General features: G+C 38.9%; 1 protein-coding gene across 1 annotated transcript in view; it reads left to right on the top strand.

Moving 5' to 3' along the window:
- LOC108902825 (partitioning defective 3 homolog B-like) overlaps nt 1-25,358 on the top strand; it is a 173,677-nt gene that overhangs the window by 18,189 nt on the left and 130,130 nt on the right. Inside the window, 2 exon segments of the mRNA XM_051070118.1 lie at nt 17,617-17,770; nt 22,955-23,049. Of these exon segments, the coding sequence (XP_050926075.1) occupies nt 17,617-17,770; nt 22,955-23,049 (249 nt within the window).

Raw genomic sequence — 25,358 nt, 5'->3', positions numbered from 1 at the left:
CTGAAGCGAAAGCAGTACTCTGTAAAAATATTTTGTCGTTATAATTAATAATTGTAACAAATAATCATTATCTCTTTATTGATAAAAATAATCATGATTATCATCTTGGCCATGATCATGCAGCCATGCAGCTTTCTCACTGTTGTACATGTCTGCCCTCTTTTTCACTCTCCTCCCCCATCTCTTTCGTCTTTCTCTTTCCATCGCTTTTCTTTCCCCTCTCCCCCTTCTCACCAGCTTAGCTCTGCCATTTTGAGGAAAAAAAACACAAGCCAGTCAGAATGAGGCAATTATTACCCTGTTGGAAGTGTTATTATGCATAATGCCCTGTAATCCCCCTCTACTGTTTTCATCATAAATGACATGTATATTAACTCTGTGCAGTGTATATGTGCTGATGGAAACTTCACTTCCGTGGAGAACACCAGCTTCATGCATGTGCACATCAGCACACACACACACACACAGGAACTCAAAGCTGTGTTTAAAGTGTTGATTCATAAAGATGACATAGTTGAAATGTGATTATTCATAGCCATTTATTCTGGTGTGACAAGATAATGAAGACAATAGACACCAGACAGACTGGCAGTATTTGAATGGATTCTCATGAACAACATGCTGTGTAAGTTGTGTTTATGCATTAAGGTAGCTGATGATAAGGTTCTTAAAGCATTTAGTGTGTGTCTGCGTGTTACTAGTTAACATGTCGACATTAATTGACCCATGACCCAGATCAAAACAATGAGACTTGAAAGGGATTAGAAAAACATGCAGGCATATTGAGAAGCAGCAATTTGTGTGGGTGGCCTCTGACACAGTCCATGTTTAATCACAACATTTTAATCCCAGGCAATTTAAATAAAACCTGATACTTAGATGAAGCATACAGGCATCCAGCAAATCTCATTGTTCGGGTTAAACCTTTGTGTTAAGCTTAATAATCACGTTAGTGTTGTGGTAAGTATTAATAAATGATTTTTTTGTAGCATTGCCAGCATCATTAAGTCTTGCTGGTATTGTTTTCCTGCACTGTAGTGGCCAAGCAACTTTTAATTCAAGTTTTATTAAAGAATAAAGTCTCCATTTTCATTTCCTAGTCCAATTATCATCATCATTTTTATTTATTTAGGCTTGACCAGACTCAGTCCATATAACGGAAGCTTATCTAGTCAAGACTTATGCTTACTGGTGATATTTTACTTGGCCTGCACACTTTCTTTGCTGTGATTATACATTATAGGTTAGATTTGCTTCATCAATAAAAAAACATCAGTCACTTGTAGGTTCCAAGGTGTCTGGCAATGGCACTTAACTTGCAGCTTGAAACTGAATTCACCCGGGGACATGCTACATGTCTTTGAGAAGTATAGGCCATGTTTGTCTCAAATCTTTTTAGACCGACAAATAAAGATACACTGTCAAAACATATTGTTTTTTCATCAGTCTTTCTGCTTTTCAGCCTGTCCTCATTCTCTTTATCAGTATGTCTTTGAGGGCAGCTGAGTTCACATGTATTTTAGTTTCCAAGTGTGATGTCACCTTGAAATGCGTAAGTGAATTACCAGATAGGACAAATATACACACTCTTGTCTCCCACACGTCTACTCACACATAGAATGTGATCCGGTAATGGTAACTGTTTTCTAGCCACCTTTGACCCCCCAGCCCTCCATATGAAGTGGCCAACTGGTGAGAATAATATTGACCTTTCACTGAAGAAAGCAGTGCTTCTTATTGCTTTCACACATTGCACTGGTTTCATTTACTGGATATCCTGGTGTGTGGATCTGTGTGCACTCATGCACAAGTATAAAGAGAGGTGGGATATATGTTAAACTGGTTTATGTTTCTTTACAGTCCATTAAGAGCAGCTCTTTTCTAAAATGATCTAAAAGTTACACAGTCACACAGTAACACAGTTTCAGCCAGCATCTTACAAAAAGAAGCTTTCAGTTTTTGTCACCACTTCACCTTTCATCTCTCTCTCACCTCTCATTAAATGCATGTGTGTCAACAGGAACCTACTGTGGATCTCCAGTTGTTTAACATATACTACCATGAATAAATGAGAGTACTTGATCTTCCTAGTCCTTCAAAAGGGTACAAGAGCCATAAAACCTTCTGCCTGTCCACTGTAGGTGTGACTCAGATATCATTTCTTTGTCATTTGCCTTATGTAGCCTGACATTTTTCATATTGTAATCCTATATGTTTTCGTTGATGGCTTGTCTTGTGTGTGTGTGTGTGAGCAGGTGTATCTGGTAGTCCTTGAGAAGGGTAGAGGGACCATAAACCTTCTCTTCAGGAGCTGAGATCTCAGCTATTAGCTGAATTGTGAATTATATTTGATGAGGCTATGGCCTCATTGTTAAATTGCGGTACACTGACACATATATCAGTCTACACTGGCAGTCAACATATATTCACAGAGCACCCTTTACAATATGTGGGACTGTATTCATGTGTGTGGCTGATGTATCAGCTTTTAATGATATATGACCTACTAGATTACATCTTCTGCATTGATTTACAGTGTCAGTCAGTCTATATAATGAATATTCACCTTTCTGTTTTTGATAGGGTAAAAGGGTGTATGTCCATGATAGGCAGGTTCCTTGGTCTTAAATCTTATTTGTCCCTAAACCGTGATGGCAATTGTACTTGTGTGTGTTGAATCGTGTGCAATGAGCTCTTTATGTGTGTGTGATTTCAGTGAATCATCTGTCAACATGCTGCTCACACTCACAACCTTTATCTGTATATCTTTATCTTTTGTGCGCACACACACACACACACACACACACACACACACACACACACACATATCAGACCATATAAGTCATCAAGAGCAGTGTGACTTCAGACGTAACCCTTAATGCCGCATAGCCTCATATGTTACAGACATGTCATGTTTCACTTGATCACACACACAGATGGGTAATACTATATTACCCGTGTGGCACATTTGGAATAGCTCTATGATGTTCCATCAGTTTGATTGCTTACAACCTGTCACAGATGATAGGGTAGAAACAATAAAATCAGAGCAAAACTCAATTAAATGGCTGTTTTTATGTGTTAATTTAATGGTTTAATTTTAATATTTTTCATTATGACTAGATGGTTTCACTTAAACACAGATACATGAAGATGAAAGGTCCACACAAAAATACACTCACATACATGCTGCTTACACACACATGTGCATGCCCCCACATGCACACACACACCCTGACACTTGTCAAAAGCAGTGGAGTGGAATAATGGACAAAGTGATGGAACAGTGGGCAGATTTTATCATTCACACTCTTAACCACCAGCCATCTGCTAAATACAGGCATACTTGTCTTTGCGTATATATGTGTGTATCCACACACGCACACATGCATGTGAATGGATCAATTTAATTTCTTGAAGGCTTGGACAAACACTTATAATGTTAAAATGGCTGATGCAGATAATTTGTCTGCGCAGACTAATTCAAACAAAATTGTGAATGTTGTGTCTCAGTTACTAATAGAAAAAACACATATGGTATATACCTGAAGAATTTGAATAAAAATGACCTAAATATAAACCAATGTGATCCCATGCATAGCTAGTAACATAATTTTAATTATTACTTTTGTGCTATTAATTTAATTTTATTAATTTAATGATACTTTTTTGGCTGGACCGAGTTGGTCACCTGAAATACAGTGCAATTACATACGTACATTCATGTAATGACATTTAGCAACTTTTCAAGCAGGCTTCCACTGAAAGTAGCTGTTTATAGTGGCTCCAGTTTTTGTCCTAGTCTTGTTTCTTAGCTTCCCTCTAATTTTGGCGTAAATTTGCTGATTGCAAAAAGTAGAAAACTCCATGAAAGGATGAAAGCCATTTAAAAAAAATGACATAAAAAGTTATTTAAAAAAAAAAAACATAATTAGGTAGTGTGTTCACTCATCAAATAACCTAGAAATTGCAGAAACAGGCAGTGAACTGATGTTTCAAGATACATGGGGCTCAATTTTTTCCAATTAATGGAAATTTTTAAAGGTCGTCCAGGCTTGGCTCATGTATCATTATCTCTGTGTTACGTAGAGAGATTGCTCATTAGGACAGGATAAAGAGGAGACAACAGTGAGATCTCAAACATAATGAACCTAACTGCTCCCTCTCACCTTCACCTCATCCTTCTGTTCTGCCCATTCTCTTTACACCCATTCTCTCTCTCCTCTCTTCATACTCTGTGTTTACCCACTCCTAACTTTTTGTCCTGTCTTTCAATCTGTCCACCTTTGGCTCTCACATTTTCTCCCTTTATACTCTCCCTGTCTCTGTTAACACTATTACTACTATATACTGCTTCTTTCCTCACCATATTTTCCCAGCTAACATCAATCTCTGTCTGTTTCCTCCCTCCAGAGTTTATTATTTACCTTCCTTTTCATGGCCTCTCTCACTTTATCTTTTTTCATTGAACATGTCCTGAGTCCTCTACCAGTTTTTAGCAATACTTTGGCCTCCCCCTTTCCACTTCCTCTCACCCCATTTCTTCACCTTCACCACTTAAGTCTAATGAATCCAATAATTTGGGAGTCACACCTTAGTGTGCAAGCATGCGTGTGTAGGTGGACTCTTCATTTGTCAAGGGCACACACACAGGATTGATCCAGACCTGATACATATGTTGACCCTTACCCAGGAACCAAGGGGGTTAATTGAGTAATGCAAGCGTTTGCAAGAGAGGGAGACGATGCTTTGAGGGAGGATGAGACAGAAAGCCAGAGAGAGAACATTAGGAGAGCGAGAAGAGGCAGATAGGTGCAATTTGTACGAGCATGTGAAAGGGAGAAGTGGGAGGGTGCAAGAGAGAAAGGGGTTAATTGCAAGAGTGAATAAAATGAAAGTCAGAGGGAGGCTGGCGATTAAAGAATCGTGGAAGAGAGGGTGAAATAAAGACAAATGTTGGGTTAATGGTGACAGTGTGTGAGATGGGCACGAGGTGACAGCATGAGGCAGCCAACCAGCAGGATATGGAAGATTGATTTTAAGCGATAGAGAAGGGGTTAACTGAGTGATTGAAATGAAACAGAGAGAGAGGCAGGCAGGGTGAAAGTGAAAGGGTTAATTATGAGTGTAATAAACGATGAAGCCTGTAGTCTTCATGGAGCTGGGCTCTTAATTAAGGAAGCACAGCTGCACCTGGGACCCACCAAGAATAGATGGATACACGATACTGCATGAAATTGTGTGTGTGTGTGTGTGTGTGTGTGTGTTACTAATTGTTATTGTTATGAGGTCCACCTCCTCATGGATTCATTGTGCTGATGAATTATCTTAATGAAGTGCCTGAATGTGGGGTTTGTTGTGGATGGACTAACTAAATGGCCAGATGACTAAGAATTGGTCCATCATGTGCCTGTGTGCTGGTCTGACTGTGTGGTCTGACTGTTCGTCTGTCTGTAACGTTTCTGTCGTCCTCTACGTCCTCTACTAGAAAGTAAACTTTGTGTTCACATTGATGATGTGGCATTTTTGATTAGACATTTTCATTGGGCTCTGGATTGTGAGGCCAAGGCAACAAATCAATCTCAGACATAACTTCCATTTTGAAAAATCTGTTTAAGTACTGTACATTACCATAGAGAATACATTCATATGCAGATATACAGATACAGACTTTGAACTTCTTATTCCTGTTGTCAAAAATCACCAAGGATCTTGCATGTGGTGGCCTAGAGCACAGAACTGATTGCTCTTGAAATGTGAGATCATAAGAAATAATTTCATTCATAATCTATTACTTTTTTCATATGAGAGCAGTGAAACTGAGATTAAGACTGTGCAGATTTGTTTTTTAATGAAAAGCAGGTAGCTTGAAAATTTCTTAAATTGAACCTCTGATGACCTGCCAGTCTCATTCTGTAATTCATTATGATTACACTGAGACAGTGCTTGATCTAATGACTTAAAAGGCTCAAGGCTCAACAGCTTCAGGTTGTTTTAAAGCAAATGTAGAGAAAATCTAAATGAGAAATGGAAAACTAGTCTGAAACTTCACCTTGAGACTTTTGCAGCTGTTCCTATGGTAGTGTGTAATCTGTTTTAAGGTGGATTGTCTCTTTAAGTACACAGGATTTAGCTTTGAGATGGATTTGATTCATGGTCTTGTGAGTAGATGATATGATCTGTTAGGACTAATGTAATCACTCTGTGTTGTCTATGGGCTTTACTCTTCACCTCAATCATAGAGATGTTGGAGGGACCACATCTCATGCCAGCCTTTTAAAAAGAAGCTGTCTGTGATGTGTGTGTTCTCTATGTAGGCTGTGTATGTGTGCGTGTGTGCACGCGCTACTAGCAGTTAGGAGAAAGATTTACATACATTGACAGAGTAATGTGCTGGGCGGTGAGAGCTTTATAAAGAGTGAACCTGTCCCTGAATGTGTGAGTGATGATAACAGGCTCATTTAATTGCCTAACCCCTGCACACATAAACACACACACATACGCAGATCATCAGCTCCCTCAGAAGCCGCCACATAATTTCTGTCATTCACCTTGAGGAGGTGGTGGTAAGGCAGCATGATGTAGTAGTAGTAGAGTAGTAGTAGTGAGAGAAGGGAAGTAAAACAGTCAGCCAGAAAGAGAGCAAAATTCAAACAAAGCTAATAAGATATCAGAGGGGTTTACAGTGACCATATCTGACTGTATCACTTTTGGTAGACAGTTAAACCTAAATCAAGTTTAATGTTTGTTGGCTGCGTCTTTGCAATAAACGTTCAGGTTTTGCACGACAGTGACTAATAGAAAAATCCTAGTTGAAAAATCCTAGTTTTACACTTGTCACACAGTTTGATTTTTTTGTCTTTTTTTCCCCATTTCAGAATGTCAAATCCATCCATCTACCCTCATTTTGTCCCTAAACCTCTTGTATTATAAAGTGTATTATCTAGATTGCAGGAACTGCAGGTTTTTGGTAAAGGTAAAATGTGTCTCAACACACCATAAATGAAACATTTTAGCCTTACAGAGATGCCCCAATCTGCAAATCATATCCTCCAGATGTAAGGGAGCATGTTTGTTGTACAGACCTCAGCAAAATATATCATTTTTATTGCATATTGTTCAGCCCTATCTCCTGCCACAGACTGCTTGGACTTAAGAAGTTAAGCTCAGCTATGCTGTAATATAATATTACATATTTTTCAAAAAAAAAAAAAAGACAACAAGGAACATCTTTATTTTTGGCCGATTGCCCTCAGCAGATGCTTAGGTGATGTGGTCATTGTACATCATGTTGCTATGAGACTGTTGAATACTGGCTAGAAGCACAAGTTTCAAAGTCCACATATATTTACAATCTGGCACTCACTACTAAAATTGTGTCTGGCTGTGTCTGATACATCCTAGCAGCAACATATTTGGGAAATGAAACATATAAAGGTTGTCCTTTGTGAACTTGGAAACCACTGATGTTTCAGCTTTTACATAGACTCAGTGCATGAGGTTCTGCAGGGAGGGTGTCTGCATATGTTTGTTGACATACAGTCAAGTTAGTAGGTGGGTGCTCTTAAGTATTTCTAATGTGTGATGTATATAGTGTTGCAATTTCTGTATTGTTTTTCCGGGGGTGTGTCAGTTAGTATATAGGATTAATATAAATGTTGGCATGTTACACTTCCATGCATATACTCTGGTACTGCCAAGCAAACATTACTGTTAAACCCCTAAACACATTAGCTCCCTCTTTCTTCCTCTCTTCTTTCCTCACACATGCACACACACAAACACACACACACACACACTCGTACACTGCTTTCCATCTATCCCCTTATAATAAAAGCATCTGCAGACACTAATGAATAGACTGAGTGTAGTTACACAGCTCCACATAGGAGATAAACACAGCCCAGTCAGGAAGATAATTTAGGTTAAACTGTGTCTGCGCTCTCTCTCTCTCTCTCTCTCTCTATTGTAGAGTCCAGCCAAACCTTCCTTACAGCTCACAAAAACATGTCACTTCTCTATCGGTCTGTCTAATTGACTGGCTGTCCATCCATCTGTCACTCTGTCTGTCAGTTTGTTTGTCCAACTCTTTGTGTCACTATACTTTTAGGGAATCAAAGAACAATATGAGTCATTGAGAAGGACTATTAAAGATGTTGAATAGGATGGTGTATTCTGGCAAATACTCCTCTTCAACAAGCAAACTGGCAACAGTATTGACTCAGCAATCACAACATTGTTGCCAATAGTCCGTTTTTCTCATTGTGAAGCAAATCACAACATTTTGTAATTCCCTTATCTGGGTGAATTCTTTTGATGGCAAGGCTATCCTATTTAGCCTTGGTATATAAACATTTGCTTGAGATGTAAAGCCCTATCCAAATGCATTTGATCATCCAAAGTTGTTGTCAACAATGACTATTTGACAAAGTGAACATACATTTGTGGAATAACAGTGTTGTTCCTCCAATCAGTCTGGCCAGTCGCAGTCGTAGACATAACAATATGAACACCTATAAAATAAATTGGCCTCCAATGCATGTCCAATGCCCTTGTGATAAATACTGTATTTGTGAAGTACTTAATTTGAGATTTAGCTTTGCAAGAGTCTCTCCCGTTTAAAAGACACTGATTGAACCAAGAACAAACCACTTAATTCTATTTGAGGATGTTAGATCATCATCGTTTTCACTTTTTGAATGGATAGAAATTGTTGATTTTAAAATGGTGAGAGTGATTCCTTCTCGTGTAGAAATAGTTAATGGTGTTGAAAGAATTTTTTCCTTGCATTGGTTTGAAGTGACATGGTGAGATTGATTGTTCTCCTTCAGCTCTGACACAGATAAGCTGTCTGGGGGTCAGGAGACAACCTTTCAACAATTAACCCCATAATCCCCAAAGTGGTTACGGATTATAGAATGGCTAAAACTGCAATGCTCCATTGTATGGAACAGGACGACCACCCTCCATCAAACCTGCTTAAAGTTACAAAACTCTCATGGTACTAGGGAATAAAGGAATAAGTCTATTATGAGCCACTGAAAAAAGATAAAGTTTGAAATCGTTTTCTCTCCTTTTATCAGTCCGTCTTGAAAAGGGTAGCAAGACGTATTACTAGCATGTTTGATACAGTCTGTTATTTTAAAATTTTGTGTGTCTCCATGTAAATGTCTATGCATGTACATGTGTACTGCATTGATCCTGGTTTAGGACTGTCAGCTGACAGTTACTAGTGCCTAGTGTTTTGACATGTTAATCCTCAGATAGCGACCATCAAAACATTTGTGTGTGTATATGGGTGTGAAGCTGTGTTTGCATGTATGTGAGAGAGAACATGGTGCCTGTGGGTGAGTGTTTGTAGCCTAATCAGTCACATCCGACAGACAGCAAATCCCACTTCAAAAGCCACTCAGACATCTATTGTTATGTGGAGAGCCAATTGAATGAGATAAGATGGTGGAAAGAAAGGAGAAGATGAAGGAAAGGAGGGCTGGATTTGAGCTATCAGGGGATGTAAGAGCCATAGACCAAGGGTTGGTGCATGGTCTTTCAGAACTAGTTCTAAAAATGTGTTCATGTGTGAATGTTTGCATTGGAAGGTGGAGAGAAAAGACAGCCTTGATAGCAAGAGAGGAGACACCTTATAGTAAAAAACAGAAATAATGATGTATATTTCCAGACAGTTAATGCAGGAAAATATTCATAGTGTTGCACATGGTTGTTCACATTAAAAGTGCCACAAGTAGTTTTGTAAAAAATGAGAGCTGGAGAATATTCAATACCTAGCTCCCCTCTCATCTCCACACAGCAGTATAGCCACTTTGGATAGACACCCCCTATTCGACTTGAGAAAGATGTGGGGGAAGGGGTTCTCTAATGTTAACTGAGCATAGAACATTTGTTCAGATGGAGTATAAATCCCACTTAAACCTCAGTGTTTGAACATTGACACCTTTTAAAGATTCTGTGCATAGTCCTTAAACATCAATAAATCATTACCATTTGTTCTGATTATTTGAAAAGATGAATACTCTTTGGTTTCACTATTTTTGATGTTCTATATTCTGAATGATTAATCAAAAATAATCAACAGAATAATCAATAATGAAAATGCCTGCCCTGTTCTTCAATTATAGTGCATTTTGTTTTTGCTTTTTTTCTTGTCTGTGTTATTTTCTGCAGTAATGTGAAGATAAAGTATAAAGTGCGCTTGTTTAAGTTAGTTGCTGTGGCAAACTTAAGTCTTTTAGGTTGAGGAGATTCATTTGTTTAATTCTATAGCCGCAGAAAACTGGCATACTGCAGACAGACCCTTCCTTAGGGCTTGTTCAAACAAGAGGTGCACTGCAGGGATTCACTTACTGTATGTGAATTTTGGATCGGTATTAATCGGCAGCAACGCTACTGAATATATCAAATGATTTATCACAGTTAGTAGAGTGTAAATGCTACATACTTGTGAAATAATAGAATGTAAAAATGTACAGCATGTTTTCACAGTGGGTCTCTGTAACACCTTTGTGCTGTGTTTATGATTTTCTCAAAGCGTTTGAAAGGTTCATGGTCAATTTTGAGTCTTAAGCTTGCAGTGCTGTATTGGGGCAGATGCAGACACATTTTAATGAATCTGTATTGGCTAAAATAAACCCAATCAAATGCCAATCCTTTCTGCTTTGTCCACAACAGCATGTTAGTATAGCAGTGCTGCACACCTTTTTGGCAGCCAGGCTCAACAGTGTGAGCTTTTCCCTGCCTATGCAAATGAAAAGTGTTGTGAATGTGAAAAATTATTTGGGTGTACAAGTACCTGTAATGTGGATTAATAAAATTCACTAAACCCTGTTATGTCTTTCCAAAGTACAGTATGTGAAACATTCAGGTTCTCATTTTTAGCTGACGTGAATCATTGCTTTCGCTAATCATTGCTTTTGCTTAAAATGACAAACAATAGTGTCTGGTCACATCATCTGTCACTAATTAATATTAATTCAGTGAGTAACTTGGTGACAGGCTGAGATTAAAGCTTGCTGTTGTCGGCTTTGTGTGCTCTCTGCAGCAGGTGTCTGTACTTGGCTACAGATAATTTTGGAGGAAAGATATTCCGCTCTTTACTACCACTGTACAATTGTGATTCTTTTTTGAATTCTTACAACACCAACCAGTGATAAGACTTTTCTGGTAAAACACTCTGGCTTTTCATGTCATGTTATATCATGTTATGAAATGACAAGCAATCAATAGCTTTGAGCCTGGATCTTAATAAGCTTGTGAAAATAAGAAATGCCAAATTTAGTAGTTTTCAGACGTTATTTCAGTGTTCAGATATTTAATCAACATTTAGGTAAATATGAGCATCAGATTTGACTCTGTATTGGCAAATACTCAATATGAAAGGACTTCATCAACACATCCCTAGCTTCTAATATTTTGTCCACCCCATTTCTGTCATTGAAGGTTGAGGAAATATTAATAACATTCTCAGGCTTGAGTTTGCAAACACCCTTCGATGCCCAGAGTCAGCTTCCAGGAAAGGTAAGACTCTGTGTCAGACAAACTGCTTCCAAATTTGTGGATATGTCCCCCTTGAGAAGCTGGTATACTGGTTCACAATTAGCGATTTACTCTCGTCTTCCCAGAGGGTGGAGCCTATGCAGTTTTCTCTGGTTAATAGGCTCCTCTGGTTTATGAGTGCTGCCGCTTAGACCGCTACTGGTGGATCATTGGGAATATGGCCTGCACAGAATGTGTCCATCTGTGCCACTGCGTGTCTCCATAATGCAGTTCCATATGGCCAAGTGTGGTCTACACACAGCCTCGGGGAGGCAGTGGTAGATGGTTAACGCACACACACGCTCATACACATAGATATTCTTCCTCATGCACAAGCATAAATGCATATATATATGAATACAGGGACACAAGCACACAAACATTCATGCACACGCATGCACATTTGAATGCAGACATGCACACACACCATCTGTGTGACTGAGGAAACAGAAGTTGTCATTATATTTTGGCTGTGTGGCAGACGCTGAAGTTCTGTTTGTCTGAAGTTCATAAAGTCACTGAACAGTAGTACTGCTGGTGTGGATGGAGGCTACTCTGCTTTTGACAGTTGAAATTGTTTGTGCTTTCTCTATTTCTAATATGTCTATATTTCTATCTCTCTTTTTGTATTTCTTATCTTGCTGTCTGTGTCTAACAGTTTGTATTTTATTTCCCTTTGTTTTTATGTCCATGTTTCTCATTCTTCACAGTGCATCTGTTGCTCATTCATCTTTTTCTTCTTGTCTGTTTTGTCTGGATTTCTCATGCTCTGCTGAGAGGTAAGGTGACTGGAGATCAATAGAGGGTCAGCGCACACACAGACACACACAAACCTTCACAAACCTGCACACACACAAACTTGAAACTGCTGAGCAGGTGAATTTCATTCATCCATATTCTCCATACGGAGACACCACCATCCTGTTTATTGATTACCATGGCAATGGATCAATGGCTGTGGAGAGGTCATAGAGATGTGTACTTTTGTGCTTGTGTGTGTATATGAGTCTTTTTTCCGCTGTCCTTTTGTGCGATGTATATATAAGTGATTTTATAGTGTATATACATCTCTTTGTCCTAAGCGTGTTTTTAAATCTGTACATAAATCTGTTGCGGTTTATGCCTGACTCTTTTCTCTCTCTCTCTGTATATTCGCAAAGTAGACATTGCAAAAGAATTGAAATGAGAGAGAAAAGGAGAGGCAGGGAGAAAACACATGAAGGAATAAAATAGTGAGATTAAGAGTACTGAGACTGAGAGAGTGAGTGTGGGTGTACTAGATTCATGCTTTAATCGATATGCTCTTTGTTGCTTTGCGGGTGTATCCGATAGAGCAAAGTGCTGGAACATGATGATTTACATCAGCTGATTTGTAAGGAACTACTACAGATCAGAGGGGAGAACTGGACGGCTGAAGAGAAAAGCTATGGAGAAGATTACAGGAGATGAAGCAAAAGGAGAGACCACAGAGAACAGGTGCAGGAGAGGTAAAGCAGGGTAAATGAGAGGAAGCAAAAATGATGAAGGAAGGAGGCAACCGGAGAAGAGGAAAGGCAAGAAAAGGGAGGGGAAATGAGTGGAAGCAAAAGAGTGCAGCCAAAGTGAAGCCAGAGGGGAAAACAGGGCTAAGCAGGAATATTTGCTGATGAAAGACGAAAAGGCCAAGTTGTATATAGCCATAGGAGAGCTGACCTGCCTCAGGGTTCATTCAAATTCTCTTTGTGATCTGCACGATTATTTTTATGGGTATCACACAGAAATGTGCAAGGCTTTTAAAAATTACCTCTCATGCTAGCTTTATAGAGAAACTGTATGCCTGCTCAAGTGACCTTATCTTGCCACATTAGCAACCCTGCTCTGACTTCTTTTATGGGTGCAGCACAAAAAGCATCAAAATTATGTCATGAGACATAAAAACGTCTCAGTATTACATCAAAAGGGCAAAGAGGGCGATGACGACATGCTGACAGAAAGCCACTCACTGGGCCTGTAAAGCGTAGCAGCACAGTTCAGAAACACAATTCATTTACAAGAATGGAACTTAAAACCAGAAGGAATGGAGCCGTCACTCTCCTTACAGATAGATATTAACAAAGCAGTTGAAGCACTTTGTGTTCCTCTTTTTCTTCTCACAGGCAGGAAACAGTTCTTTTGTTTATATAGGAACACATGGATGACACAGTAACAGATATTGAGGACTGGGGGGTTGGGGTGGGAGGGTGTTTGGCAGTTGCTGCAAGATGTACTTAAGATGCAGTTTCTGTTGTGCAGAGCTAGGTGGTGCTGTCACTCTAGCCACTGTTACTGTGTGTGTGTGTGTTTCTGTGTTTGTGTGTGTGCCACTGAGTGATCAAACCTGGTCTCTTTCTCACGAACACCAGTTGCATGAGAGTAAGATCTTTGTGATTTTGGACCTGAAAGATGTATTTATTATCCTTAGTTTATTACTATATTCAGATCATTGCAGTTTGTTTATGACATTCTTGCTTAACGAATAAACAAAAGCAAAATGAAAAGATGAAATTATACAGTTGGCAGTAAATTACCATATCTGCAGGGAGAAAAATAGAGAAAAATTATTGCATATGTAAAATGTTATTTTAGTACACTGTCTGTCTTCTAATGTATTTTACCCAAAACCAATTGAGCTGTTGTAACCTATAAAATAACTGACAGCACGTCCTGACAAAACGCAGATCTGCACACACACATTTTACATGTGATGGACTGATGCCATCATGTGTGGCCAGCTCAACTATTCAATTTGTTGTTAAGGTAATTGTGATGGAGTGGCCATTGCCAAGGATTTTGCTGACTGCATTAAGATGCCAGAGTACACAGACACACACATGCACTCGAACATTATAGATTTTTTGTATGGTAAATGGTCATGAGTGGAAATCAAAGCTCAGCTGTGTACAGATAGCTTAATCATATTTAAAGATTGTATTCTGTGCTCTGTCTGTGAGCCGTGTATGTGCTCATGCATTTGGCTGATTGTAGTGTTTCATTGATCTACTCCAGACTAATCAATCAAGCCCTAATCGACCCGATTAAAAAGGATATGATGTGAAAAAATGGTAAAGTAGTGTGTGTGTATGTACTGTTGCCATGCTGTGCACTTAAATCTTGAACTGCTATTTATCCTCACCAATCTCAAATTCATGTGCTCTTTTAATTTTAATAAAAGGACAGGAACCAACTCTGCACTTCCTCATCCCCTCTCCTGCTCTCACACATGCACTTTATAAGAGATGCTGAGGCATTGCACTTGATAGCATGCACATTGGGTATTGTGTGTGAGTCATTTTCTTGCCCCATGTGTTCATATTGGATGGCACACAATCTATGTCCAAAGTGAATCGCCTTGTTCTAGGTTACCTGTGTAAACCTTGTATTGAGAAACAAAAAGGGTCATGTACATATGTAGTCCTCAGAAAATCATAAGTCATTAATTCATTGTTTTATATTTTGTGCTGCGTGGAGTGTTTGCTGTGATCAACCTCATGGCAGCCTTCTGTCCTATTCAGACGTCCATAAGCTAGTTGTTTTACTTGCTACCCCAGTGCAGTGAAATAGTGGCTGAATTTTAACAAGCATCGCAGCAAACTACCACAACAAACTACATTTGAATATAGTTTGTGCCATTGTCAGTCTGTGTTAAGTACATCTTCATAAACCCATATTAAGACAAAATGAAGTCTTATTTCTTGCTTTTGAGCTCAAGCATTCAAACTCACGGATGGATGAAGGTATTTCTACATGAGGTTGTCAGCAACACGATCAAAGTAAAATGTGTTTTGACAGTAAGCTGAAACTGAAAAATAAGAGAAAAAAAAACAGAAATTTACTATCATCTTTATCTTCGACTCTGTCAAGTTTGATGACAGGATAGCTGATGAGAAGATTGTATGTTACATATAGTAGCATGATGAAGACACACCGGTAGCAGTGCGCTGTTGTGAAAAGTGATGATGGATCGATCACATAAAGACTTAAAAACACAAAGTGTCTACTCAAAAGCTTATGATATAGCACTAGTCTTGAGATCAGAAAGTGGTCTAAGGGGAATAGAGGAAGCGTTGGCAGCATGTAACTTTTCATTTTGTCAAAAATGGACACATCATTGCAGTAGCACTTGACACAGTGACACTCACAGACAGTGTCGAGTTTAAGTTTAGCTTTTTACTCCTAACTCTCTGGAGTACAGCACATCTGTCAGTCCCCCTCATTATTATTATTATATTCTCTCTCAGCTTCTGTCTCTTACCTTCTCCATGGCCATTTCACTCTTTTCTCAGTGCTTTCCTTCTATGCTGTCTCACCTTTCTGTCTCCCCCCCCCTCCTCTCTCTCTCTCTCTCAGGCTCAGGCTGCGGTGTCATTTTGTTTGGCAGGTCTTTGAGTCCCCTGTCGGAGAGAACAGAGGCAAAGTCCTCCCCTGCCTCATCTTGCTGTCTTTCTTTTCTCTCCAACTCTGCTTTTTAAGAGACTCTGCAAGGCTACGTTGAATTTGTCTACCCATTTTTCTCCTTGTCACTCTCTCAGATGTTCTTTTTTAAGAACCTCTTCTACCCCTCTGTGTTTGTGTGCTTATCTGGAAGCTATTAGTCTTGTCCCGACTCTCTCTTAACAGACAGATTTACTGAAACTGGATAAGAATGTGAGCTGTTTTTCTTAAATATGTGTAGTCACACAACTAAACCAAGGCTTTATAAGTGTGTAAATGAAGCAATGGGGCAGAAGAGGTGGAAGGTGATGAGGACAGTGTAGAAAAAATGGGAAAGTGGTCTCAAGAGGAAAGGATGATAATCAGCCATCAAGACAGAGACAGCAAAGCTCGTTTGACAAAACTTTGTTGTAAGAGGAAAGATGTAGTAAGACAATGAGAAAGATTTGTGTTAGATAGATGGAAGTGGGGAGTGTGAAAGAACATGAAGTGTGTGAGCGATTGAGAGGCTTCATCCCTGCTGAATAGTTGGTGAGATATAGATGGGAAGATGGTGAGAGGGGTGCGATATTGTATAATGTGATACCATTGTGCTCTCTGCCTGGGGAGATAATGCTAGAAAGAAAGTTCACATATGGTATATACTGAACATCTACACACAGACATATACAGTTTAAAAACAACGAAGCTATTGTACTTGAAAATAAGCAGAAAAGCTACAAAAAAGCCCAAGTTATTTTCAAGTCATTTTCATATTGTTTGTGTTTCTGTTTGTAGCATGCATATGTATGTCTGAGTGAGAGGGTATGTTACCCACTTGTGGGTTCCAGTTTAGCAGGAAGCCTCTGGCTTTACTGGCAAAATCCCCTTTCTTTACTCTTGACCACTATAGATACAACACACACATACATATGCACATGTACACACAGATCTATTCAGCTTTTGTGTGGAGGCCCCTAGAACACTGTGTTGACAAGCTGCATGCTATGTTAGGCTAAACGCAGACTCAGTGCAATACTCAATAGACAGGGATTCCACTATATAACACAGTCAGAGCTAGCAGCATGTCGCACACATGCAGAAAGGAGACACGAATGGAGTCAGTTGTTAATCGGTAGACGCACACTGCACAGGAATGCTGGGCTCCTTGGATGTCCTCTATAGCGTCCTCATGCACAAGGTAACACAGAAGTTATGTGTGTGTACATACACACAACCGTTCTCAATTTTCTAAGTTCAAATATTTTTAGGTTAAGAAAACATTTAAGTCTCTGATTGTGCTTGTGCTTGATTGTGCTTACGGCAGATTAGCATTTTCTTCTTGACTTTATATGCATTCATGCTACCTCTGAATGTTGCTTTCCAAAATATAATGGAAGCAAAGGGCAACAATTTGCACACTGGATGTAAATCAAAGTAGAGCAGATTTTCTCTCAGTGTGAGTGGAGAGTAGAAAAAAGAAAACCTAGAGAAACTGTGAGTGGAGCTGAGTTAAAATCTGAGAGCAGAATTCATGCTGCTCTGCTCGGATGAAATACTGTGTTCATAATTGATGAAAAAAACAGAAATAATGAAAAACTAACCAGCTACATTGTGTGTGTTGTTTTTTTCTTTAAGCTGATGGCGGTGTATGAGGAGCAGGAAGCCCAGCAGAGGGGTGTGGCTAACACAAGCCTATCCCCCAGCCCTGACCTCTACCAATCTGAGCTCTCTGTCTTCCAGCCAATCACAGGAGGAGAGATTGAAGTCAATTCCTCAGCGCTCAAATCCAGTGAGTGATTTTTTATTGAGTAATTTCCTGCTCCACTCTTGATATTGGGCATTTTCTCCTCTTTATAAACAAGTCCACCCCCAAAATATCAAATCAGAGGAAATGTTCTGTTTGTAGATCTACAGATTGTATTGTACTGTAGAAGTGAGGTTTGAAAATTCACAGCTACAACAAACTTATGTGATTTACATATTGACTTTTGGCAGCTTTTTTCATTGTTTCCTGCTTTACACATACCTAAAATATTACATATAGTTTAATACTTAATGTTTGTTCCCACGAGATTTGTTTATACTTTCCAAAGATTTTGAAAGTTACAAATTGTTATGTTGTGAAATGCACTCACTAGCCAGTTTATTAGGAGCACCTGTGCATCTAATCAGCCAATCACGCAGCAGGCAGCAGTGCAATGCATAAAATCATGCCGATACAGGTAAGGAGCTTCAGCTAATGGTTGTTTAACTGAAGGGCCTTGTTGATAAGAAAAGTCAGAGGAGAATGGCCAGACTGATTGGGGGTAACATAGATAACCACTCTTTACAACTGTATTGAGTAGAAAAGCATCTCAAAATGACCAAACCTTTAGGTGGATGGGCTACAGCAGCGAAAGACCTCATCAGTTTCCACTCTCATCAGCCAAGAACAGAAATCCGAGGCTGCAAATGTTGTCTCAAACTGGTGTCATGAACGTGACAATGCGTTCAGTGTATTTCAGTGGTCTCCCCACTCATCAAATCTGGATCTAATTGATCACCTTTAGGATGTAGTAGAACAGGAGATTGGAAACATGAATGTGCAGCTGATGAGTCTGGAGAAATGATATGATGCAGTCATACCAACATAGACCAGAATCTCAAAGGAATATCTCCAACATCTTGTATTATGCCTCTGAAGACAAAGTAGTTCACTTTGACTCTGGCATCCACAACCACTCTGTGTCTGATCCTGCTGGAAATACTCATCGTACTGTCAGTACTTCCCCCACTGTTGACTTAGGCAGGGACTTTCTGATGCCAAGGTTTAGTGTCACATGGTCTAAAGACTGTTTCAGATTACTCTCATGACACAACAAAGGGAAAAAGTCCTTTTTAGGTGTGACCTGTAGGTCAGTGTGTATACGGGTCAATGCCATAACTGATGTTAAACAAGAAACAGGTTCAGTGTGGCTCAGTTTTGATGAGGAGGTTGACTGCCAGGCCAGTTGCCATTTTGGAGTGATGGAGAGAACATAAAAGGAAAGAAGAAATAATAAAGCACATTTGACATTTAACAATGGCTTATTAAATAAAGTTTATTGTTAGTTTCAGAGCCATATACTTTATGTTTTGTAGACAATATTGGAGGAATGAAGTTAATTTGATATTTACTGAATTATATTACAGACAAAGGTCAGGTTGTGTGGCCATTTTCTGTTGGACACTGATGAAAATAAGATGATGAGAGCTGAAATGTTGGCAGCACTGTCTCTGAGATGGAGACTGAGATGGGGAAAAAAGAAAGAGAAGACAGGAAGTGTATGTGTTGTGTCAGGCTGTAGAGCAAAAACTGATGTCTGTGTCTGGTTACTGTTACTTGGACCAGACCTATCTACATGACCTTTCCTTTCTCCTGTGTCCCTCTCTTTGCCTCTCTTCCACTCTGTCTCTGTGTCCCTTTCTTCATCTCTATCTTCATCTCTCCCTGTTCTTCTGTTTTATTTCAAGTCAAGTGCCTGTTCAGTACAGGTACTGTAGACATGAGTGTGAGAGGGATTAGAGTTGTCAACAGTAACTTGTCCAAATTTGCTGCACCAGAACAAACCATGTGGGTGAAGGATTTATATACCCACAACCTACAACCAAAGCCTATGCATTATGTCTGCTTTGTTTAGTTATGAATTGTAGACTCTATATCGATCTAATTTCACACACACACACACACACACACACACACACACACACATATATATATATATATATATATATATATATGTGTGTGTGTGTATGTGTATATAACAAAAAAAAAATGCATCTTGCATCTATACATTGAGCTTGACTTCTGACAGTAGTAACATTTCATTTCAGTCTGTATGACCTTCCTAAATTGTGTAGGGGCATTAGCTGTATGATCCAGACAGTGTTAAGACAGGAAGTTTAGTCTGTTTTACTATAGTCCCCGTCAGCAGAGATTAGTGGTAATGTGTGACTGTCATGGGAGATTAGAGGTAAGGGATGCTCTGGAGCCTATCACTGTCAATGTGGGAAGGTCAGACTTAGGCCTCTATCACTGTCTAATTTTTTGCTTCTCATTCTAACCACCTGTCTCTCTCTCACTCTCTTCATGCCTTTTTATCTCTGAATCTTCTTTTGTTTTTTCTCATCTTTTTTTCTACACCACTTTCCTTTGTGTAACTCAACTCCATTTTTCTCACTAACAGACATTAGTTCTGTTTCCTGTTCCTGCCTCTTTGAGTCATCTGTGACATCTCTCCTTCTTTGTGTCCCGTTTCTCCACTGCCAAGCTTTTCTTTACTTGGCAGGTAGTGACATACATGACATAGTTAGATGATGCTTTACAATTCAGCCTTGATGAAGGACTCTAAAGAAGTGTTCATGAGCATCACCTCAACATCAATATTCAAAAAGCTGAACATTTTACATTACATAGATTAAACGATTATCAGCGAAATCTGCAGGTTAATTGCTTATGGAAATAATCCACAGTTGCAGCCCTATTTTAAGCAACTTTGATCTTAATATTCTGTTGGACCATGCAATAGAACATTTTTATGAGATTCTGTAATTTTTGTCTTAATTTTTCCTGTAGATGTTTTTTGTATTCTCTGTCTTCCCTTTCATTGCATCTAGCTACATTATTACTATAATTTCTTTATGTCTCCTTGTTTTGTGTCTCATTTTTGCTCCTTTTGTCCTCTATCTTTTTATCCCCCTTTCACTGCCTTTCCTTGAAGAGATGAATTGATTAGATTTGATGTAATCCACACCCCCCACCAGTCTTAAGAGCACCAAGGGTCCATTTTGTGACAATCAATATATGACCCTACAAATATCATTTGGCATGTGTTCTGAGCACTCCACTCATTTAGAGTTCCCTCAACGCTTACTACCACCTTTCTCATTTTATTCCCAGTGGAACTATAGAATCTAACATGACAATGTTAATGTATATATGGATTGATGGGGCCTATGAATGGGGATGGTAGATTTGAGGATTGGGAGAGCAACACACAGATCATAATAATAGATCCAGTAAATATTATTTATTTGCATAGCTTTCTGCAATGTTGACTTTTCTCTCCATTTCACTATTTCTCTAAGCTATAGCAGCAGCATAGGCAATAGTCTGCTGTGCTTCATCCATCTGCTTCTGTTAAATGATGATTTTATGCAGTGGGCTGATGAGATGTGAAGAGAAGGGAGACACTATCATATGTTACCTACATGCACACAGAGATCTGCAAATCAGCCACTTATTGGCCATTTGGATGCGTGAACACCAGAGCGTTCACTGAAGGGATATGAAGGGAAAGGGATCAGTCATTAACTTCTCTCACACTCTGGCTTTCATATCTGCTCCTTAAAGATGTAATGAACACATTGAGCAGTGCACACTCACATCTCCCAAAACAACAGTTAGGACTGAGCTTTATGATGATGGTGCTATAGCATGTAATCAACAGATATGAACATACACATGTAAATGTTTCAGGCTGTGCTAATGAATTTGGATGATTAAAAGTAGTCATGAGACCTGTAGGTTTTCTTAAAATGGAATTTGGCAAAATGCCAGTAATGGCATCTGTTCCACATGTTCAGCTGTGGTAAAAGTATGTAGTAATTGACACAACTTTTTGAAAACCCAGAACTTTCCACTGTTGAACTCTGAAAAAAGTCTTATTAAATTTGTCCAGGTCTATGTAAAACCTGCAGAGGCCCTGATAAATACACATGCATATGCAGATTTACATTTGTCTTTACACATGTTCATACTGTAGTTTCCACTCTGCCTATAACTAATTTTATGCTAAGCATTGTGTTCTCACCAAAATAGGCTATTAGGTAATTTTGCCGAATGTCAGGATGTTCTTGTTGTTGTTTGAAAGCACACTCTGACATGTCTTGGGCTGATGTCACAGGTACATTACGATGACAGGGTGGAAATTAATTTTGTCAACCTAACAAAAAACAAATTCATTTCTCCTCTCTCTTTCTTCCTCCATCACGCTCGCAGAGAAACACACACAAACTCCTGTCTGTAGTGCTGGCTTAGGGTCTGTATCCTGTCATCTACAAGATTATTATTAGACATGAATTTAGCTGAACTGTGACTCCATCAAAATAGCATTAGCAATTTTAAGACAGCTACGTGTGTGTGTGTGTGTGTGTGTGTGTGTGTGTGTGTGAGTGAGTGAGACACACAGACGGGCTGTAGATTTGGAAGCAGTGCAGATGCAGACTTTCTCAATTCTCACCATTTTAGCATTAGTCCTGTTTTTTTCCCCTTCTCCATCATATCTTTTTCCCCCCCAACAGTCTGGGCTCCTCTGGTTTTTACCAGAGGAAACTGGAAGGGAAAAGTGCACACCTTGAAAAATACAGCAGAATTAATGTAGATTATAAAAGGAAAAAAAAGTTTTTTTTTTTTTTAAAAAGGAATAAAATTGTAGAAAAGGGAGTTATTAACTGTTGAATGTCATACATTCATGTCATTTTTCTACAGCTAAAATTGTTTATATTTGGTGGTATTTCATGAAATTCCTCCTGCAGATACCTCCTATGAACAAAGAAATGGGGGAAAAGTGGCTGATTTACAGGCTGTACAACATCTACTTTAAACATTACCGTTCTTTACTCTAAATAGCTAAATAGGCATACTGTATAAACACACACATCTTTTCTTCTGCTTAAAGGAATCTTTTTCAGCTTGTCCTAGCTGCAAAACTAAATTTACAATGCTGCAGTGTAATTGTTATGTGCAGTATGCTAGACAAGGGGTACTGTGACTGGTCTCAACATTGTATTATGTTGTAGATGTGTACTTGTTTCTCTGAAGAATATCTCAAGAGTACACATGGTCACCTTTTGAATGCTCTTTAGGCATTCATCCAAATCTTCGAAAGTAGGCCTTACTGGAAAAGAATGTCTCGCTATCTTCACATGTAATTTGTGTTTGTGTTTTCTACAGACACCCCCCTGCTAGTGAGAAGTAGCAGCGACTCAGCCCTCAGCCCTCAGCTGACAGAGACTGAACCGTCCCTCAATGAAGACACCAGCGAGATGGTAAGACCTTCACACAGTTGATACAAAAAGCATATAAAGTTTGAAACACTCACTGGAATAACAGCACATATGAGCATTATTCCTGTGTCACTAAGGCCACAAATACTTTTGTGAGAACCTGCTGGATACACACAAATACCCATAACCCCAAGATGACAATGTGTGATACTCAGTTTATATAAGAGCCGATACTGAAACTTGTCTAGAGGTCTAGGTCTGTCAGAAGCCTGCAGTGTTTGTCTGTCTTCACAATACAAAAATGCTTGATGGATCAAACAACATACCGATGGTGCTTGAAGAGAGATCAGGAGGGTCAACAAAAACATAAGGATTTGTACTCTGGGGCTATGAATATTTACAGCAAATTTTATAGGGATCTAACAGTTCCCAACATTCACTGTCATGGATGACGTTCTGGCAAAAAGTTGCAGGACAAGAGTGTTGGATAGACTATTTGACTTGCTATTCTGACTGGCATTATCATCCTTAGGTACTGTCTCTGAGGTTTTTCATATTGTAATGCAGTAAAAAGATGTCACTTGTCAAGCTTTTAATATGTATAGTTGACATTACTGAACTTTTGCTATTTCTGCTAATGCACAAAGCATCAGTTTTAGTTTCAGTTCTGTTTTACTAGCAAGAGAATGGTTTTGCCTAAGAACAGCAGTGTTTGACATTTTGCAGCTCCCTCAGTGGACTTACTAATCTTTTGTCGGGCACCTGTGTTGGGTTAAAAATAAACTTGAGTAACTAAAGAATTTAATTGGAACATTGCAATTGAATTTACTGAGTGCATTTATTATCCCTAGAGAGAAAAACTTTACATTAGACATCCTGTAAACTCTCCTCTAGTGTCAACATGACACTAAATATGAGAAAGAAGTGTCTAAATAATTGCTAGCATACATAACGCCATCTGCTCATTTTAATTGCTTGTATTTGTTTTGGATATATTTGTTTGCTTTAGCAAGTCCCACATATCACATTTTGCAAACATTAATGAGATGGTGGTTTTACAAGACAAACAGATTTGTGTCATGAAATTTCTTTCCCTAAGTGTAGTCTTGAATTGGCTTCTTTCATGTGCTCGAATACGTTCCTCAGCTTTTTTAAGATATTGACTTAGTGTGATGAATCCTCATGGATACTATGAGCTTTCCACTAGTGCTGTTGTAATCTAATTGGTAGATTTCCATTAATTATGCTAAGCATATTAAGATTCCCAAGGGGATAAACACTTTGATTTTAATGGGCCCATGGCCTTTCTTCTAGCAGCATCCCCTGGACAAACGTAATATTTTTTGCATCAGTGCGGCAAAGCTCAGCGAATAGCAAATTATTGATATGGGTTTGTATACTTACTTTTTTACTACCTATCTAAGTATTTCCAGCTGGCAGGATAAGATTTTGCCCCTAGGATAAATAAAGTTCCTTGTTTTTTCAGTTGGAAGTGTTGTTAAAAAGTGCTTACAAAAGTCCAACCAATGCCCAATTGGTTTCAAATATGTCTGAGCTTCTTGTTTGTGTCGGGCCCTTTCAAACAAATCACAGCATATGTACAAATAAAACAGATGTGTATGTGTTGGTGATGTATTTAAGGGTTGGGGGGTGAGTTGTGCTCACATGATTTCATGTTCTACCTAATTCAGTCACACTTTGTCACATTAAACTCCACTAACAAAGATGAATGGCTCTTTATTTATTTTTTTTCTGTCTTTTAATCCTTTCTTTTCCTTTCTCAAAAGGGCAGAGGGCAAACACTTTCTTTTCTCCTTTTTCCTCCTCTGCCTCCTCCCCCCTCTTCCTCTCTTCCTTCATAATTGCACAGATGGACCTCACCTTTTCAGAAATCTTTGCCTTTTTTTTTTTTGCATATTTTCCACATCCTTGCCCAAATGTCATTACAATGAATAATTTTGGTACATGCCTAATACAACACTGACCAGAACATTAGCTACTATTCAACTTGTACTACAAACCCTACCTTTCTTTTCTTAATCATAGCGCATGGTTTTTTTCTTCTCTATGAAAACTGCAATTTTGTACATGCTTCTTTTTTCTCTGCTACTTTTATAAAACAGTTCACTCTCTAAATAAACTGTCCTCCTCCATTCTCTCCAGCCTCAATGTCTGCTTTGCCAGTTTAACCCTAGAGCCTTGTGTTTAACCTACTGATCCATGCTGTCTGTTCTTTCTCCTCTGAAGCTAATATATGTTTTTTTGCTGCATCTCCTGTTTCCTATTGAACTGGAACTAATGACTTAACTCTGTACCTATCCATGTTTCTGTCCTTTGCTGCAGCACCCCTT

Source organism: Lates calcarifer, linkage group LG1 (genome assembly GCF_001640805.2).
Source record: "Lates calcarifer isolate ASB-BC8 linkage group LG1, TLL_Latcal_v3, whole genome shotgun sequence".
Taxonomy (NCBI): domain Eukaryota; kingdom Metazoa; phylum Chordata; class Actinopteri; family Centropomidae; genus Lates; species Lates calcarifer.
Note: the sequence above shows the minus strand (reverse complement) of the source record. Positions and strands in the feature narration are given on the sequence as shown.